At 42.2% G+C, this 20,438-nt stretch overlaps 1 protein-coding gene across 1 annotated transcript in view; it reads right to left on the reverse strand.

Moving 5' to 3' along the window:
- Positions 1 to 830: 830 nt before the first annotated feature.
- Positions 831 to 20,438, reverse strand: part of AGBL1 (AGBL carboxypeptidase 1) — a 278,022-nt gene continuing 258,414 nt past the window's right edge. The window contains exon 23 of the mRNA XM_050903524.1: positions 831 to 1,869. Within this exon, the coding sequence (XP_050759481.1) occupies positions 1,563 to 1,869 (307 nt within the window). The 3' untranslated portion in view covers positions 831 to 1,562. The remainder of the gene's footprint in view (positions 1,870 to 20,438) is intronic.

A 20,438-nucleotide genomic window follows, 5' to 3' on the forward strand; every position in this document is an offset into this window, starting at 1 on the left:
AATTCTCTCCACAAACAGCATGAAGATGAGAGGATGACATGGTGCTTTTAGTCACGCATCAATATTAATAATAATAATCACTGGTAATGGAGGCCTTATAGGCTGTAATGCTACAACACACTATACATTCATCCTTCTCCTTGAGCCTCAGAAAGTAGTGACAGAGTTGGGAGCCTCTTGCATCGTGCAGTTAATTCCATTTGGGTTCAAGGCAATTCTCCATTTGCAGCAGCAGAGTCTAAGACATATGAGAAGTTCAGGGCATATGAGGTGTGAGATGCGGTGATGTGGGCTTCATGCTTTAGGATGTCGGGCATGTGCGTGGGTTCTCAGTCTGTGTTGGATTCTCAGGAATTGGGATCTGTGTTTGCAGGCAATTTTAGGAGAAATCTAATTTTTTTTTCATTTGGGGATCAAAGGAGAAGCTGTTCTGACTCCCTTATGGGAGTCACTGGTAGAACATGTCCTGTATATAACCTACCAGTAATGTCTTCTACTACTACATTACTGTCTGGCACAACGGGGTCCTGTTCCATGAACTAGGTTTCCTTAGTGGTATCATAATAAAACCAACAAAGAATAATCAGTCACTGGACTCATGCTTGGGCTAAATTCACTCTTGGATATTGCCACCATCACTAATATATTGACAGAACATTGGGGGACCCCTGGCTACCTCAAGAGAACATGTTTTTCTCCTTAAAATGCCCCAAATCTGTCTCACTCACAATAGCTTTAAATAGTAGCTTTACTTCCCCAGGATGAACTGTGTATCTGTAGTCTCTTAGCTGGAAGGATGTCTCACAGAGAAAATATAATTTCATGGCATCTGTGAAACAAATTCTACACTTGGGCCCATCAGTTCAAGCATGAAGTGACTCAACTGAGATTACGCAGGACTAGTGCAATCCAGTGCAGCAAAGAGGTGAATTTAGCCCAGGTTTCCCGAGGACCGCTCTGTATTGTCACTGGTGCTTTCCTTACTATGGCACATTGGATTTCCCACACTGTTGCTGAGATATGACCAGCTCAGAAGCACGCACAGCCTGACCCAACCTGGTGAACACACTGTAAAAATCCTGATCAGACAGAAATCAGATACGTGCTCTACAGCTCAAGAGAAATGAATGGCAACGGAGAGCTCTGGCCAAGGGCATCAGTAACTGTCACTCTTTCAGGCAAAAGCTGCTTCCCATAATAAGAGCCTAAACTAGGAAAAGGAGAATCATCTCTGGTTCCTTGGTCTCAGAGTATAATTCCTGAGGTCGATCTGTATGAAACCACATACTAGAGGCATACTAGGGGCAGAAACTGGGGATTACGTTTAGGAAAGGATGATGTTCTCACATAGTACCATCTGGGCCAGTGGCCCCTTGCTCTGCCTTGTGTACAAAGCATAAGGAGTCATTCTCAATATACGTACGTATACAAATTACACAAATATATGGTCAATTTTCTATTCAGAACTGGATCAACACATCTGGGAAGGATGCTGAAGCTGGCTAACAGGCAAATATGAGCAGTAACCCATTTGCTTGCTGTTCTGCAAGTCAAAGCCTTGTTCACACGGGGCTGCTCTCAAACCCACTGTATGCCCCAAGCGCTGTTGAACGCAGAGGGAGAGCCGTACTGTTGGATGCTGGTTGGCTGGAAATGTAGAGCCCCCTGAGAGCCTTAGAGCTGCATGTCTGTCCTGTGGTCGCTCCCTCATCTTCTGTCTCTCCTTCCACCCACGAGAGGCACTCCTGGATCTCTTGGTCTAGCTCCGAGAAGTCATCTTCGCCATCAGAGCAACTGTCAGTATTATAATCGATTTCTTCCACACAAGGAGGTTCATCATCAGTCTCCAGGCTGCTGTTGCTGCAGCTTCTGCAGAAAAATCACAAAAGAGACTGGATGTCATCAAAGGAGGGTGTGTTGTCTGGGGGTTAGAGCAAGTAACAGGGAAATGCGTTTCCTGGGTTCAATCCTGGCTCTGCTAATAAGGCATGAGATGGCACTAAGCAAGATCTTGTATGTCTTTGTGTCTGCTTCACCATCTGTAAAATGAAGAGTGATACTTACCTACCTCACAGGAGAAACACATTATTATTGTTATCACTATTATTGCTATTGCTCATCCAGAAACAGAGTGCTTTATATACAGACAACACCTTGAGGCACTTACAAGGTTATAGAAGCTGAAATATAGTAGAGGAAGAGGTATTCAGTTTCCAGAAGGTTGCTGGTTTAATCATCATCCCCCTCGCTGTAGTTCCACATTTAGTGTAAGACCTAATTAATCCAGGTGGTTGAAATGCTTTGGCATCTTTTCCTCCTGTTCTGTGCAAGCTCAGAGCACTGCTAACAAGAGGCAGAGCAAACAAAAAATGGAGGCTCTCGGGTCTTCAAGCACACTGGCTCCAAGGAGGGCAGAAATACCAGGAGCGGTTGTGTTTTGGAAGGAGCGTGAAAAGGCTTTGACAGCCTGACTTCCCGAGGAAGGGTCAAATTCAGAGGCAAGTCTGAATGGCTGAGGAGAGACTCTAAACAGATGTCACAGCTACGTCGTTTGGCTCTCAGAAGGGTAGGTTACACCACCTTAGCCTCCTGCTATTTGCTTACAGGAATGGTCATAAGCTTTCTTTACATGTCTACTTTCAATACGTATTGTATTAGGTTAGCCTAATGCAATATTTATGGCAGAATTGTAACCACCAGACTAGATGGCTCTGGGGGATAGGGTCTTTCTCCTACCAAGCTGCCTAGTTCCCATTTGGCCCTTAGCCCCAGAGAGAGGCTGGGTAATTTTTTGAGACCAGAAAGAAGCCTGTGGTTTCAACGCTGCCTGGGTCAGAGTCTGGGCGAATCGGGGGGACAGATACTGTGTTTTTCACCTCCAGGTCAATGTTTTCAATCAGACTCAAAGCAGGGGAATGTATTGCTTCGGGGGACTGCGAAAGGAATAATAATCTTCCACCTCTGGGCCAGAGTTTCTAATTTGTCCCAAGTTGGGAAGGATGAATGGCTTGGCAGATGGAGCATATACAGCTTTAATGTGTGGTCTGCTCATTTACATGTCAGTAACCGGAATAATCTTCCAGCTCTCAGCTGTTTCACAGCAGTGCCAGCATCTGAGGTTTCAGAACATACCAAAGGTGTAAAGTATTGCTGTTGGATGTATTGATCCCTCCTCTCTTCTGCACTCCCAAAAAAGGCGTAATATTTTCCTAGCTTTGAGACTCCAGATCTTAACTGTATACAGACTACTCTGCAAGCAGAAACAAGCAGTGTCAACCCACTTCTTCTCTGGCTGATCTCTGGCTTAGTTTACTTCAAAGGCTGGGTATAAAGGATTCTCTGAAAGCTTAATAGAGCTGTACAGCTTAAAAATAAATAAAAGAATAATTATGCACTTTTACAGTTTCTGGCTCCACTTCAGTCTGCTGAGAAATCTGGGTCAGGAAGAACTCATACTGAAATTGAGTATGTGGCATGAAACAAAACAAACAAACCAGGACAATCCTCCCAGCACAAACAGCAACAAGCAGTGGTCTCTACTGAGTCTGACCAGTGGGTTTGATTTCTTCTTTTTTTTCATATGCAGGCATGGCATGAATTACCATGATACCAAGTACCTATGATAATGTTCGAAGCTGACTAAACTCAGGGGAACTAGATTTTTCATTTATAAGCTCTGCTCTTGCGGCTTTGCAATCAAAAAGAACCAAAGCTTACCTACTTTCAATATTACACTTGTATGTTTGGGAGGAGCTGCTAATGCCATTGGGACAGAGCATAGCTGCCACCCAACTCACTGATATTTTACAGATGGAACGATTCAGTTTGCAACCTAGGAACTGAAGGACAAACATTTGCATTAACAGGATAACAATTAAAAAAAAAAGTCCCTATTATTACTTAAAGCTGGGAAATCCAATAACAGAGGACCTTCTGAATTTTTTGATAACTTAAATGATTTTAGGACTGGATTTCTGACAAAAAGGAGAAAATGACTCCTAGCACAAAAGCACTTTACTATGGAAGGGAAATCTAGAAGACAACAAACAGAGAATGAAAGAGAAAAACATACAAAACTGCCATTTTCTTACATTGAAGACTGAAGGGACAGTCTTTAGGAGACAAGTATTTATGCATAAAACCTTTGTACTAGACTTCAAAAGCTCTCCCTTTGTGCATACATACATAGGACACAAAACACCAAGACCATGACAACTCAATACCTGGGCAGATATGCTGCAGGGAGAGGTTCCCCACAAGTGAGGCTGTGCCTACACCAGGTTTAGAGGTCAGGAAAGGAGACTTTCTTCCTAGTTTGCTCTGCCCTTTGCTCCTTTGCTGTGACAGTGAACGAGCAAGCCAATTAGCATTGACCTTAGTAGTGGTTTCTCCGATTTGGACCGATACCCACTGGATCAATGCCACCACCACAAATCACATAATGAGCTCCCAAACAGCAAATAGATGGTACCAACTTCCTCTTGTTGTCAACACAGGCTGTAATCACACTGGTGACTTAAAAGTTGAAAGGCTCTTTATGACACTACCAAACTCTACAAACCAGCTACCTCTCTCTACTATATGGAATTTTCCATCCCAATAATTCGCTTTCTGCTGCGGAAAGACTTAAAATACATAGCAAAGCAATACAAATGGGCTAGTGCAAACCAGCAGGTTACAGGTTCTTCTGAAAGAGGAGAGGTGGCAGCACGCGGCATGCAGGGGAGCCTGCTAGTCCCACTAACGACGCTGCCAAAGTCATTACATGCTGCTTCTCCTCATCACAAAGACCAGCTCCTTTAGGAAAGAATGCAAATGGCGAAACATGGTAATGAACAAAAATGCCAACATCTGGACTATTGCATATCATTGCAGAGGGTGTGGCTTGCTTTCTTTTACAACAGAGTTGTAGGGTTTTTTTGTTAGGGGTAGGTTCTTGGCATTTTTGTTTGTTTATTTTTTTATCTGATTTTTAAAACCTGCAAAAGAATTCCCCCCCAAAAAATAAAAAGAAAAAAACCCCAGGGGACATGAAACAGATTTAGCAAAGAATAATGATGTTGTCTTACAAAAGGTAAACAATGAGGAAAACCAATGACATTACATTAGAGAACTCCAAGACAAATATAGTCTATGTATACCACTGAACGTGAATGCAGTACAGAAGAGGGGGAGGGAAGGCTGGTAATATATCTACAGCCAACAGTCCCCCAGCTATCACAATAAAACATGTACGCATGTTGGTTGATCTACTAATTCAAAACCTATGGCTTTGTAGCCCTCATCTATTCCAGCCGACGGGAGCCACAACAGCAATTTGCAACTTTATGATGTGATAAATGGAATTTCTTTGTTTTGATTTTTAATTTGCATATTTATTGAGATATGACTTGATCTTAATTAGTTCTCCTTTTCTATGTGGGTGCGTTTGTTTGTTTGCTTGGTTTTGGAAGGCAAGCAAGCTTTGGTACCCTGTAAAATAATTCTGTTTTTTTGAGACTTAATATGAGGAGAAAGAGGAGGGAGCCCAGTCCCTCCATACATGTCAGCATAACTGGAACTTTCTGGTATGACTGGAAAACACTCCTTTCAGGTGCCTCCTGCAAACCCCTCATTCTAAGTCAGCCTACCTCTTAGGTCACAGCTGGACAGGAACCTTGCAAGCCAGCTGTCCTGCTGAACTGCACATAAGAAAAGACAGTCTATAGTTGTGGTTAATAACTATAGCTACATGCTGTACATGGGGATGACTGGTGATGTCTCTTCCATACATAATTCTCCTTCACTTGTGCATACCCTTCCAGGGCATGGAGAAAAACTAGAGGTTTCCTAAGTAATTTCTCGAGATTTTTCACTTACATTTTGCTTGTGTGGCAGGTCACTCACTCTCTGTATATTCTACTGACTGGCTCAAAATAAAATGTGTTTTATTTTTTCTGCTGGAAAGAACAGGCACTGACAACTGTCCCTCTTAGGGAATCTGTGACTATTGTTCAGGGTTGCTGCTTGACCTTCACTTGACAGGCCTCGCTGTTGCAGTGCGTTAGAGAAGGAAATGGAGCATTTACTTTTTTTCATATTGCTCTTCTCACTCTTGTGAAATTTGCTGCAGTCTTGCCAGAGCGAAACTGGAAGTGAGTGGTTAAATGCTTCACACAAAAAGGAGAAAAAAGCCAAGTCTGGGGACCACTGCTGGTCATGGACATACCAACGACTCCCTGTGAAGAATGTATCAACAAACAAGCAAACATATCTTCATCTTCTCTCTGCAGTGAAAAATAACATCCGAGTAGCTCCATAATCACCCTCTCTGTAACCCTATTTTCTCCTTTCCTTAAACCTTCTCTCCATCATATGTCCCAATCCTTTGGAAGCTGCCCAAGGCAGGGATGTGGCTGTGTATAATGAGCCGAGCACATTTCTGATACAGTTCATAGACTAAATAAGACAGGAAATGGCTTTCTTGAAATTTTTCAAGATATCAGACATTCCCTGTGAGAAGAGAAAACAGAAAAAAGATTTATGTCTGACCTAAGCAGGCCAAGTTCTCAGCAATTACAGCATTCACCTGAAAGAAGGGTGCGCTTTTTCTGCACTCAAGCAGGGATTGGAGGCCCCAGCAATTTCCCTGACCACAGTTATTGCCTGCGCAGAAGGGGAATCTCTCATTCTTTTCCAACAAAATTTTACCAATTGTATGAACACCTATGTACGTGCTGGTAAGTAAAGTGTCCTGCAGCTTTTAAAGATATGCTGCCCTCTCTGCAGTGAATTGGGATTGCCTTGCCCTTCTTTTTTTTGACATTAAAATTCCACCTACATTACCAAATCTAAAAGGGTGTGTGGTCTTGCACAGTTTTGCTTTTGAGGAATCCATATGTTTTATTAAAAGTATTTTACAGGAACACTGCTTCTGAAGTCTTGTAATGAATCTAAAATGAATCTTAAGCAGCCGCATTTGCAGTTATCCCAGAGCATAATTTTGCCTTTAATAGCTTCATAAAGTAGTATTTTAGGACATAAATGAAACCACTATGATGCTTTCAGGTAATTACACCTGTAAGAAATACACTACAACAACAAGCTGCCAATGAAGAAGGGCTTTAGTCTGCCCTTTGCGTCTTGATTCACTTGCTACAAGGTGTGGTGCACACCTTGTAATGACTCTAATTTCATCTCTGCAATTCAGGAGCTCCCCAGAGAGCAGCCTGGCTTCCCCTCCCACCTCAGAAAAGCCAGACAAGGCTCTGTGTAGTCCCTGACCTCGCCAAGGGAGAGGATCAGCTATGTACTGATGCAAGATGGCTCCAGCTTAAAGAACTATTGCATTCGCCTCCTTTGTTGCTACACAGTAAACAATAATGATATGAACTTTGTAGGCTCCCGTGAGATTTCCCTTTCCAAAGACTCTTTGTCAAGGACTTTCGCATCTTACAACGTCTCCTGAGAAAATGCATGCTAAGCCCGAGGTAACGCCAGGTGCCCTGGCTTTCAGCCCACCATGGCCCATCCTTTCACGAACAATACGAACATAATTAAACACCGCCTTGAATTCTGTTTGCTATGGCTGAGAGATGTTTGGTCTTGTTTTGAGTGTAGGTTGTGGGGTTTTTTTCCTTCCTGCTGCAAATAGCCAAGAGAAAGGTGTAATTCATTGCTAAGACTCGTACTAATTAGATTTTCAGGAGTTCCCAGGGTAATTGTAGGCTGGAATATTTATAATTGATTTGGTGAGATTAAAAATGGATGTCTGGTGCACCAGTTAGATAAGTAAGGAGCAAGTGGGGCTTCATCATTTAGAGAGAAGGGAAGACAACTTGTAAATAAAGGGAGAGCATGAAGAGCAAGAAACAGGCTGACTCCTGGCCAATACTGTCCCCTAATGTTCATTCAGGCTTGCAACAATTTAGCCCTGGACAGCATTTTACTTGCATCTAGCAGAAACTCTCTTAGTCTCCTCAGGAATGACTGTTTCCATTCTCATTATTGGTGAGAAGATGGCTGATGACTGCTGTAAGAGCAGAGGAAATGTTGAGTACACACCTCTCATTACACATGGTTGGGAAACTGAAAAGCCTTGTATGAACAGGAAGAACTGCATTTAATTGAATTACACCATGTCATTGGTACAGCTTTGATCTTTCTGTGAAAGATATATTTGCACAGAGGACAAGCAGGCATTTTTCTCCCATTTGAAGGGTACTAGCTTGACATTACATGACATTCCTGGATTCCAGATACCTCAGTTCAAATCCAAGCATGTTTCTAACGCTAACCAATAAAATTCACAAGATGGTCTTTAGACTTGCAGGATGGAAAAGCTGGTGAGAAGCCAAAGGCTGTGGATTCGGTCTTATGAACAATGATTAATTTCTTCCTAATGGAGAACCAATCCATATATCAGTGCAGGGCTAACAGTGCATCTTTAGCATTCTTATAGCTGTCTGCTTGTAAGCGTTAATAAAACTCACTAACTTGAACAGATACAAGTCAGCCATGAAATGGAGCTACGACAGTTGGTGCAGACCCCAAAGATAATCAGTTTTCCTTCTCTCACCCTTCAACAGTTCTTAGGTCTTGTCTCTTCTTTTCTTTAATACATTTACATTTCAGCACAGGAAAGCACCATCCTGTGTGCACTTCAGGAGAGATTTGTGAACTTGTATATTCACTTTGATTTGCGATGATGCACTGTTTCACATAGTGCAATACCCGGCTTGGACAAAACACTAAAAACCCTATAAATCTGCTGCTTGGAAAGGCAGACATGAACAAAGCAGCTGCGTCCCCATCAGCACTGAAAAGCTAAATCAGGGTACTGAGTAAAGTTTCCACTTACCTACGGTGAGAAGTTAGTTAAAGATGAACCTAAGCATGGGCATAAGCATGGCAAACTCTGGCTATATCTCTACAGACATACTAGGCAACCTGCTAAATTTCAGTCACACCAAACAAGTTCAGCCACTCTGCACAAGCAGGGAACAGTTCATTCACCTAAAATTGGCATTCAGCGCTGGCTTCTGTGTGAAGTCCTTGGCAACGTGAGACATCCCTGAAGAAAACTTGAGACCTGACTGCCTATATCTGCACAGCACTATGATCTTGAGGTTTGGTCCAAATTCCTGGACACCAGAGCTCAAGCCCTGGAACACAAATTTACCTTTGGCTAGATGTTGCAGTCTTATGCTGAACATAAATTTATGGCCAGCTCCAATGAAGCAACTAACAGTAAATGGTTTAAAATCTGGTCCATTGTGATCTTGTCATAGTCATTAAAAATGGGAGATAAACACAGGAAATAAAAGATGGGTGACATAAAATAGATGGGATAATATCCATCCACCAGGCAGCACTGTCAGTGGCTTGGATTTAGTCTGAGTTTAAGAATCAAAAGAAATGCTTCCAAAACAGATAACATTTTGGCTTTCTACAGCTTAAGCTTCCTGTGGAAATATGAGCAGTCAAGTCCCCCTGTGTGGGAAGGTATTTACTAAGACTACCAGAACTCATTAGGACACTGAATAATGTAAGAGTTGCTGAAAATATGATTTTGAAAGTGTTTGGGAGCTTTTCTCACAGTGTCTCTACCTCAAGCAATTTTTTCTCAAAATGATAATCACATTATTGATGATACTTAGCAGTCCAGCCACAGTGATACAGGAAGATTATTGGAATCCTAGTAATTGCTTTTGGGTGCTTCCAGTAATTGAGACATTGGCACTGTAGGGGGGAAAGACATGTGGAAAGATTTTGGCTTAGATGCTGAAAACTTGTACTGCTGAGGATAAATAATGTAAAGGCATTCAGGTTCTCCTGGGTTCTTCTTTCCCTTGGTGCTGTTTCATATAATTCCACAGACTTCATCCAAGTTTTGTAATTGGTTCTATGTATTTAATTTCAAAAGTCCAAGTTCCGTATGTATATATCCCTTCGTTCTCTCTGAGCAACTTAAAGGATTTGGGATTTTGAAAGTAAAATGTTTTAAGATGGCCAAGTCATGTCTAGACTATGTTTTAGTTACATATCTGTTTTATGTACAGGGTATTTTTGGGGTCAGATAACTAAGCATGCAAATGTTTGCTTGCATACCAGATGACAGATAGACATCTAACTACCTGACTGAACTAATAACTGCTGTAAATGACTAAATTCCAACCACTATACCCCTTTGAGGAGAAGGAAACCTCTTGGTTGCTAGCTTTTCTTTGTGAAAATCTATTTTTCACTCATAAGCACTCTGATGTTTCAGAGAATCTATGATAGATGCGTATATGTGTGTGTATATGTAAATATGTCTGTATAAGCACACAAAGTAGATCACCATCCCCTATCTATCTTTCCTTACAGATAGATAAATGATACACATATACGTATATATGCATATACTCAGACACCTACACACCTACGCTTCCACACAATTACATGGTTTGCTCTGTATTCAGAGCACAATTTTCATTACAAGACATAGGAGGTCTCAGGAGATAGTCCTACAGCTAGCTGAGAGATAACAATAGATGATCACTGTACCTTGATGCTATTGCATTCAAGTGGAAACAACCTCAGGGAAAGAGCTGGCTACTGACCAGGACAAACCAGTTCTTTGACTCTAGTCTTCAGGTGAGTGTTGACAAAGCAGCAGGTCACCTGAAGGGGGACTTAAACCATCTGGGTAGGACTTGAGATATATTAGGATGGTCAACTGGCAGGTAGAAATGGTTGTCTAAAACATAAAGTGTTATCATCAGCTATTTGAGAGCTTACACTAGAAGCTAAAAGCAAGACTGTGGGGCAAAAGTTAAGATCTTGGATTCTCAGTAAGGAAATATGGACATATTCCTATTCCACATGAACCTGACTCATTCTTGTACCTTTTAAAGTATGGAATGACTGTTTTAGAAATCCTCCTGCATAGCTCTTTTTTCTTTCACAATCATGTGTCTGCAAATGGGTAAACAATGACCGGGACTAAAAGTATTGAGCTCTGGTAAAAGAATTATTCTGGTTCTGGAATGTCCAGAGAGCACAGAGGGTATGGCACCATGTGGGGGTTCAACAGCTGGTTTACCACTGAATTCTGCTTTTAAGGAAAGCCTTCAGGCAAATCTCAGCTTAAGGGTCACAGAAAACAGTTTCTGGAGCATACTGAAAACAATTAATTTAAGGCCAACATGATGGCAAAGCACTGAAGCCTAAGAGGTTCCAGCTGACGGACATCAGTCAACATGGTCACCTCTCAAAGTAACTTCATCTCTACAAGGTCCTATGTTATCACAGATTTCTTGAAATGAATCCAACACAAATCTGCAAAATCATAATCCTCCTAAAAGTTATTCATCTCATTCTAGGGATGTTCATCATAACTGACCTGAGAAACTTCCTGTAGTGTAAAAAGTTCTGAGACTAATATGTAACTTTTGTTGTCTCGTCCTTTCCTGCAGAGAACAAGTGTGTTTAGTTGATATTACAATTAGGAAAGAGAGAGAGACTGTGTGTGTGTGTGTGTGTGTATATCCATAAGAATAAAATGCAGAGAAGGCAAGGTCAAAGAAATCTATCTTGCCTTTAAAGCAAATTGAAGTGGGGTTTATAGCAGAAACATCTGATGAAGTATGTGTGATCATAGAAAACCGATAATAGATCCAGGTTAAAACTTCAGCCTCTGCCCTCATTCTAAATCTTTTCTCAGACATAATGAGATTCAGATAAAACAAATCTGAACACTCGTGTTCAATATATTTCAAAACATTCTGATCAATTATGTTTTTAACACCATATGGAACCAAATCCAAACCCTTGCTTAACCTCACTCATTATGCAGCTGATTTGCATATGCTTTGGACTCCGTTAAGGACAACAAAAAATGTCAGCTACAGCATATAAGTGGCAACTCTTGCTAATTCCTTGATCTTGCCAAAGCCCTGCCAGTTGTTTCATGAAGAATAGCAAATACTTCATTATGGTCTCCTTGCCTCCTAAAATTTGTCTGTCAGGAATTGCAAGGATGAATTTTAGTGGTTTAGCACACAAGAAAAACAATAGGCATGGAGGGCCGACACAAACATGAAGCACCACCTTCTTCCTACTTCAGAACTCAAACAGGGTTTAAAAGGATTCTTCATGCCAGAAGGACCTACCAGCCAGGAACACATGACTCCCAGTAAACAGAGGAAAGAGGAAAAACAACAACCATTTGCTCTGATCTAAGGAGACGGCATCGCCTTGCAAAAACAACATAGTAAAGCACATGTAAAAGTTGCCATTGCTGTTTGTTGTACAATAGATCTCCTAATACTTTTCTGTGTTCCTGTTATAGGTATTTAATAACGTTTCACCTGTATGACAGTGAGATTCTGTTTTCAAATGAATCCATTTGTAGCTTGTAGCATCTATCAATTCCCAGCAGGAAACAGTTTTTAAAATCATAGTTAACATGAGTATTTCCTGAATATTTTATAAAAATCAGTTTTCAAATGCCTGCCAAAATGTTCTATGTGTTTATCTGAAAGTTGCAGTTACATTTTCTTACTTTCTCTGTGTGTGAATATGTGTGTGTATATTTATATATGCATATAAAGATTCCCACTAAAATTCTTAAAAGAAATCTAACACTTCACAGAAGCAAGCATATTCTGAGTGAAAGCTGAAGCAATATAAACTGACAAAAGTATTCATTTAATTAAAATAAGACATGTATTTGGATGGACGGGGCAAATTAGAGCACAGCTTGCAGAGCAGTGAAACAATCACTTCATAGAGAACCACCCTGAGCATTTAACGTCACTCTCTGATTTACAACCAAAAATGATAAAAGGTCAGTTCCTGTGTGCAGAGTAAGTGACTGAAAAGATATGTCGCACTGTGCATCAAGGGAAAATTGAATCATGAGGTTAAAACACTTGGTTTTGAAAGATACGGCTTCTACGCTCGGTGGGCTCGCAGTCACTTTGAGCAAACTGCTTTTCTCTCTTTGCCCCAATTCCCCAATAACATGGACACAGAAGGCTCCATCACTCTACCTGGCTGGCAAGCTTACGGCACGGTGGCAGAGCCAGGGTGTGTCTGAAGCCCTCCATCACCTGTCTAGTCTGAATGAGGGTGCAAAGCTGTTTAACTGCCTCTTCCATGTAAGTGCCTTTCTCTCTGCTGAAAACAGTAAGAAAATAGGTGCTTAATAACCTTGGTGAGTCTGGTCCAAAACCTCCTCTCAGCAAACCAAGACTTCAGTAAAGAAAATAGGAAGTTTCCAGATCCATTAGGGAAAGAAGTGAGCGTTCATGATTCTGCCAGACAGGAATGAAGAGTTTAGCTGGAGGAATGATGAGGATGTAGGACTCCTGCTGACATCAGGAGGAGAGAGAGGTGCTCAGTAATACCAAGGATCAGCTGCCAGGTCATATTTCAAAGAGAAACATTGCAACTCCTGCAGTACTGAAAACAACTGAAGTCATAAAAGTGAAGGCAAGATTATTCAGATGGGAAAGAAATTGTCGTGAGCTGCCAGATTTTCTGTACCCAGTCTGGCCTCTGATTTTAAGCTGTCCAGCTAGCCTGTCTAGCAGAAAAAGCCAGCCAGCCAACTTGAGGAAACAAAGGCTGAGGACTTGTGCATGCTGGTTCCACTGGACCTGAAAACCTCATTAGTCAGGAAATCTTGTATTTCCTGGCATTTGCCTTTGTATTTATGTTTTCCTAGCTCCTCATTTTGTCTCTTTGCTTCAGGAAGCTGCTTATTGCACCAAAATAAAGTGGCATCTGCTCTTCTCATGGTGGATTCTGTCTTCCAGGAACTGAAACACCAGGAAAAGACCAGATTGTGAGTTGTTCTGGCTCATGAATTGTCCCCCAAGGCACTGAAAAAGCCCACAAAAATTATATTTGCCAGTACAAACAGCACAAATCCAAGTGCTAGAATATACATACATGCTTTACAGAGGGGATGCATTTGGGAAGGTTATATTCATGAATGCATCAGGGTTCCTGACTGCTGTGCACTGTGATAGAATCTCTTGTTTCTTCTTCTCCATCAAATGATGATGGCATCATTTGCTCTACATACCTTTTTCTGCACCAGCTTTACATAGGTACCCCTGCGATAACATTTCTAGTGTCAGTAACACACAACCCCTTAAAAAAACACTGCATGCTGCTGAAGAACCCGGGCGCTCGGAATGGCAGAGATAATAGGATGGTAGAGCAGGGGCAGCCAAGTCAGACTGCCGCTGACTTTACCCTGAGTTTGCCAGGCTTACGCTGGACTTTCTCCTTTTCTGCACAGCCAACCTGCAGATAAACTGTGTCAGATTTAATGGTGCATGATACAGGCAATTCAGTATCAAGGAGAAAAAAAGGATCTCTGAGGCAAGAGGGGTTATCAGCTTAGCTCAAAAAACAGCCTATCAAGAAACACTGCCAAGGCGATTTCAGAAATCTATAATTTAGATGTTACCTTAAGCCTAAAACTTTGTTTGAAAACTTCATACTTTTCACAAGCAGACTAGCAAAGCCCAGGACGATCAGACCAGCTATCAGTCCAGATGACAAAGTAATACACTTAGTGTATATGAAGTGCTGTACACATGAAAGGTACAGGAAGGATGGCAACATTATACAGTTTTATCCTGCAAGGAATCAAAGCTGTTATTACACAGCAGTTTTCTCAGGGCTATTACACTCCATTGCTTACCCACCAATCAGCTTCTCTTTCTGGGCTTCCCAACAATATGAATCACTTTTAAATAACAATGCATTTACTTTACATACAAGCTTTGCAGCCTGAAACACCCCATACTGCTTTCTGAAAAGGGAAGCAGTCTGATGATTTATCATGAGAAGGGCTGCTGATGTGCATGGAGTTGCACCGGCACATCCCAGCTGAGCAGCTGAACTCCTGAACAGCATCATTCACCGCTAATTTTGCAGCCATTTCTGAGGCAGGGAACAACACTGCTTTAAATCTTGTTGTTTTTAGAACAGAAAGCGAAGAACTCTAAATTCAGTGAACAGCCAGTGCAACAATGTTAAGGAATGAAAGATATAAGAAATATGCCCTGTGTTAAACCTTGGCAAAGGTGCAAGGCCTAGATCCCTAATGCTTAATACTCAGACTATTTCTTGGTTTGCTAGTGAGAAAGGATTGCTGTGCAATGACAATCATTCGATGACAATTACAACAGGAGTGAGAGGCTATGGCACTTCTCATGTCAGCCTTACACACTTACTCCACAGATGGGCACTATGGCAAGGCATGGTGCAAATTGCAGGCGCTCCTGGAAGAGTGGTGCCTGCTTGTGTAGCTCTGGGAAAGCACAGGGCTTGGGAAGTGGCAGAGCAAGGTCAGAGAGGCTGTATACACCGACCCAGAGTATCTCTTGGGCAGCCTTTTTCAGCCATGCTCCTAGCAACAGGTCTCAGTGAAAGACAGCACAGATCCTGCTGGTTGCCTTCTCTGACACACACGTATTTACTGTAACTGTCTCCTATGAGTTTAGGAGAAAAAAGCCCAGAATTAAATCCACTCACACAATTAGGGTCATATTAACCTAAGCTGCTGAGGGTGAATTTATTAAGCAAAATGGGTAAATCATATGTCCAAAGATCTGTGATGATGGAGGAGCAAAGCCAGGCACAACAAACCAATAGCTCTAGCTTCAGAGAGATGCTTCCTTCCACCTTCTCGTGCTGTGCTAGACATTTCCAATGCAAGAGAAGTCTGCGGGGAGACAATCAAGGAAGAAGAAAATTTCCTGAGCTATCTATTCCCTTGCTGCTTTCAAGGTCTGCCCCTCAGAAGCCTGGCATACCCTTCTCCCACGCTACTCCCTATAGCCAGGAAATGCCTAACATTTCACTTCTTACAGAGGGTGTCCTTTGAGATGGATTGACCTAACACTCCTTAAACTCAGATCTATCAATTTCCTCTGTTGGAAACTTTGGATTTAGATATCTTCGCTGTACTGGAAAATATCCACTGATAACAAGCAATTATTATTACAAGATATATCCTTAGAGATAGAAACTGGCTGCTAGGAAAGATTGAAATGAAGGGGGGAGAAGAAAACCAAAAATGCTATTCTCGCTTAACCTGACAGGGTTTTAATCACTTACCCAGCATGTCATACCCAAAAGCCCTTGGACAACTTCCTGAACAAGACTCAATTGACACCTACCATGTAAAGCACTTGATTCACTCACGATAACATTAAGCATCATTACTGGAAATGGATGATAGAGTTCAATGCTAATTTCAAATTTAATTTCATGTTTGAAGCCATTAAAAATATATATAATCTCCTCTTCTCCCCACGAACTAGTATTTGGGCCCTGAAGGCAGCATCCATAGCAAGCTAAAAGACAGTTTGTGGAGTTCTTTCTGTGAGACTTTACACGTGTGTGTTAGATTGAATGATTTATAAAACATATACCTAATATAATGCCTGTGATAGCAAGAACTGAAATCAAAGTTTGGCGTTAGGACTGTTTTAAAGCATTAACTGTAGTGGGGAGGAGGTGCTGTAGGAGAAGAGCAGAGGTTAATGTGCTTGTCTTTCCATTGCTGTGGACCTGCATGTTTAAGTCAGAGAGGAAATGAACCGAGCTAACCAGCTCTGGCATATGCCAGAATGACTTTGAGGTGCATCATGAACTCTCAGAGGGCTCAGAGCACAGGTGGACTGTGCTGGACAAGCAGCATTAGCAGCAGCCTGGAGCGCCCCGAGAAGGAGCTTGTCTGCTCCAAGGGCAGTGTGATAACACATGCTAAGTAGAGACCAATAGCCCCAAAATGAGCATCCCTGACATGGGGCTGAGCAATCAACAAAAGGAAAGATCCTGCCAAAGCACAGCGTAGAAAGGTGGTTACAGAGGTGAACCAAAGAGTAGCTGGTACAGAAGTCCATTCAGTGGGAATACTGAAAGCCTCTGTCTAGATCACAGCAAGGAAATGGGCCCTCTGTGAGGCTCAGGAGAGGCCTGAGGTGAGCTAGGACAGAGACAGTGAGGGTGAAAAGATGTAAAGTATGAAAGTACATTCACTCCTCAGACGCCTCGTACTCTGGCAGTCCTCAAGACTGCTGACCACAGGAACCAAAACAGGATCTGCCTCCCTGGAAAGGCTCTCAATTTGAGCAGCATCTGCCAGGTGTAGGAGTAAGCCTGACAGCCTCAGCAGGAATAGGCATCCGTGTAGACGACAACCCTTGCCCAAAGCCTATTACAGGAGAACAGGATGTTCTGCACTGCTGCCAGGACACTCGCTCAGTAGCAGGACTTTCGACTGCTCGCTGAGGACAGTAAGGTAGCTGAGGAGAGCTGGGAATGGAGCTCCCTACAGGGGCTTGTGGGGTTATAACAGCAGCATGGGACAGACAAACCCATAAGGTCAGCCTTGGGCCAGTACAACATAGTGGTGGAAATTATTTTGAAATGTGTCATCCCTTGGTAAGCCTGGATACAAGATGGGAAGCTTGTACCCAGATTGTGGCCTATTTCCAATTCTGAGATCCAAACACTGTATTTTCCCACTTACTTATCCAATGTTACTTCAGCACTTAATTGTCTACCTGCTGGCCTGGCCTTTTCTGCCGTGCTGTTGCCAGGCCATCAATGATGTGTCCGTCAGGGTGAAACGAGCTTTGAATCGGGTGATAAATTGCTGGTTTTGCTGCAGCCGCTAACATCTTTTAAATGTTTAAACAGTATGATCGCATACTTATCAAGTAGCTGCTTGGTTATGTTTATTTTGGATGAGGTACTGTGCAGTTTCTTAGATGTGTGTGTCAAATATTCATAGATGGCAGGCTACTGAAATATCTTTCTGTAGTATTTATTTATAGAATTTATTTATCAACAGAATCAATCTTTATGTGCCTAGCTGCAGCATTACTTGTTGCCTTACCCATTTTCCCCAGACAGTGTCCGTCTATCTAACAATATGCCTCTTCCTGCAACATCTATTCACAGTATGTCTGTACAAGGTATTTTCCCATGTGTACTCATGGTATCCATCTCTCTAACTATATATCCACTCCATCTAATGCTCGTCATCTATCTGAGGCACTTGCTGTATGTATCTCTCTACACCATCTCTGTATCTAGTCAATGGTATCTGTCTCTCCGTAGTGACTCTTATCCCTTTCTCTCAGTCACACACAGCACCAAAGCGCAATTATGGATTTTGGACCACAACCATAGTTTCCTTTTTTTGCCAAATTGAGCTCACAAATCACCGATTAATTTATTTGTTTTGACGGAAAGGCTAGATGTGAGAAATGAACTCTGGAAGGGTACAAGTACCTTTGGGTCAAAGACTCTTTCCCAGGTTTATTTGCTTCCCTGCTGTGTGTGAACTGTTCACTGCTGTGAGGGCAGGGAGCTGCACTAAGCTGCTGTTACCTGAGAAACTAATCTTCAAAGATGCTGCAGTGACTATTGCTTCCCTGTTCTCCTCCCCCTTTCCCATTCCCTTTTTCTCCTCCCATCTTTCCTCTCTTCTCTCCTCCAACGTTTTGCATCCATTCCTCTAAGTTTGTCCCTTCCCTTCTTTTGCCCACTTGGCATTCTCAGGATGACAAGCGAAAGTCCCTCCCTATTAAAAATTCACTGCCAAATCAATATTAAAGCAGGGGGAAAAAAATCCAATTGGCTCTGTGTGATTTATTGTGATCTGCAATGCAAGGCCTAGCACAACAGGTTAAATAGGTTTCACAGCCTATTTACCCACTTCACGGGGTATGAAAGACTCAGTGACTCTCAGCTCTTAGAAAGCCTATGATGAGGAGAGATCTCCTCCCCACCAAGAGCACCAGTCTGAACGAGATGGAGAGGTACATGCTCTCAGGGTCAGGAATGGAAGGACAGTAAAAACTAAAACCTCTTCTTGCTTTTTTTCTTCCTACTTTTTTCTCATCCAGAAGAATCGTGACAAGAATGGTACAAAAGATAGTCAGGTCACCTGGCAGTGATCAGAGAGTCTGTTAAAATGTCAGGAGCAGGGGTGGGGGGGGAGGAGAACGAAAGAAAGCAGACCAAACTATGACAGAAAAGGAGGGAGGGAAAAGTTTCCATGTCCCTGGTTTTGGTTCCCTGAGCAAAGACCCCAGCAGTTCATAATTCTTCTTTAGGCAGGGCCAGTATGGTTCAATGGCAGAATAAAATATGCAGTAATTAATGAACAGCTTCACAGTTCTATGGATAGATTTAACTCTTTCCCTTGTTTAGACCTGCTGGAAAAAAGACTGAGACAGATGCAAAGTCAGGCAACATGAATTAACTGGTATTGACATGGAAGGAGCAAATGATATTTTCACTGAAGTCAGCAAACTTGCTCACAGCTTATGGACTTCAGAGGGGAACCAGATTTCACCTGGAGAGTAAAGAACCTCTGGAGACCTTCTCCAGAATTGTCCAAGAGCAGGGACAAGAGATTCCTAAATGGAAGCAAAAATATTTGGGCCCCAGTGGTAGCTGTCAGCTGAGGCAGTGATAGAAATTTGAATTGCCTGCCAAGGGCTGGCACTGTGTTTGACTGGACACCATTCCTCTGCACCAAAATGCCTGGCACACCTCAGAATTTATGCTATCTGTCTTTGTAGAGGGTTGTAAGATTTCTCTAACAAATGTTTGGGATAATATCAGTATGTAGAAATGTGATGTGTATTTCACAGGGGCAAGTGGAAATACTCAAATTTATTTCAGTTCAAAGCAATGTACAGGCAATACGAAGAGAGACTCAAGTAGCAGAACAAAAAGGAATATTTGAATCCCTGCTCTTTTAGAGACTCTTCTCCCAGCCTGACCACCAGTTTGCCATGTGTTTTTGGCAAATTGCTGTGCATATTTCCCCTCCCACCAGTCTGCCACATCTATGTAGACTACCAGCTATGACTACTATTCTGTGCCTCAGCTTCTTCGTGGTGAAGCATGGGAATAACTGTGCTCTCAGGAGTGGCTATCAGCCACATGATGACTAACCCTTAGGGAAGAAGGTGAGAGGAGGCAATGCAGCCCTCTAATGAGAAGGCAGAAGAATAACCTATCATTCCCCTTTCCTATTCTGGTTGGGACTGCTTAATAGTGTTTTAAAGATGCAACATCCATGAATGAGCTGATATATATACTATAATAATTAGAGTGAGGAAAGTTTTCATACAGGAGCAATGTATCAATAAGTCCACAGGAGATGTCTGATGTTAGTGTTTGTCTGCTAAAGAAGTAAGCCACTGCCATGCCCAGACTCATGGCAAGGAGCATAGGAAGAAGCAGCAGTGGAAGAGGGAAAATGGTGAATGATGAGATCAGAGGTCACTTGCTCAAGAGGTTTTGCCCAAATGTCTCTCCTCATGTTCACCTAGATCATGGAGTGAAGACAAAGTATGTACTGATTGGAACAGGATGTGGAGACACTCCAAAGGTAGATCAGAAAGAACAATCCATCTCGTCTG

Source organism: Gymnogyps californianus, chromosome 11 (genome assembly GCF_018139145.2).
Source record: "Gymnogyps californianus isolate 813 chromosome 11, ASM1813914v2, whole genome shotgun sequence".
Classification (NCBI taxonomy): Eukaryota; Metazoa; Chordata; class Aves; order Accipitriformes; family Cathartidae; genus Gymnogyps; species Gymnogyps californianus.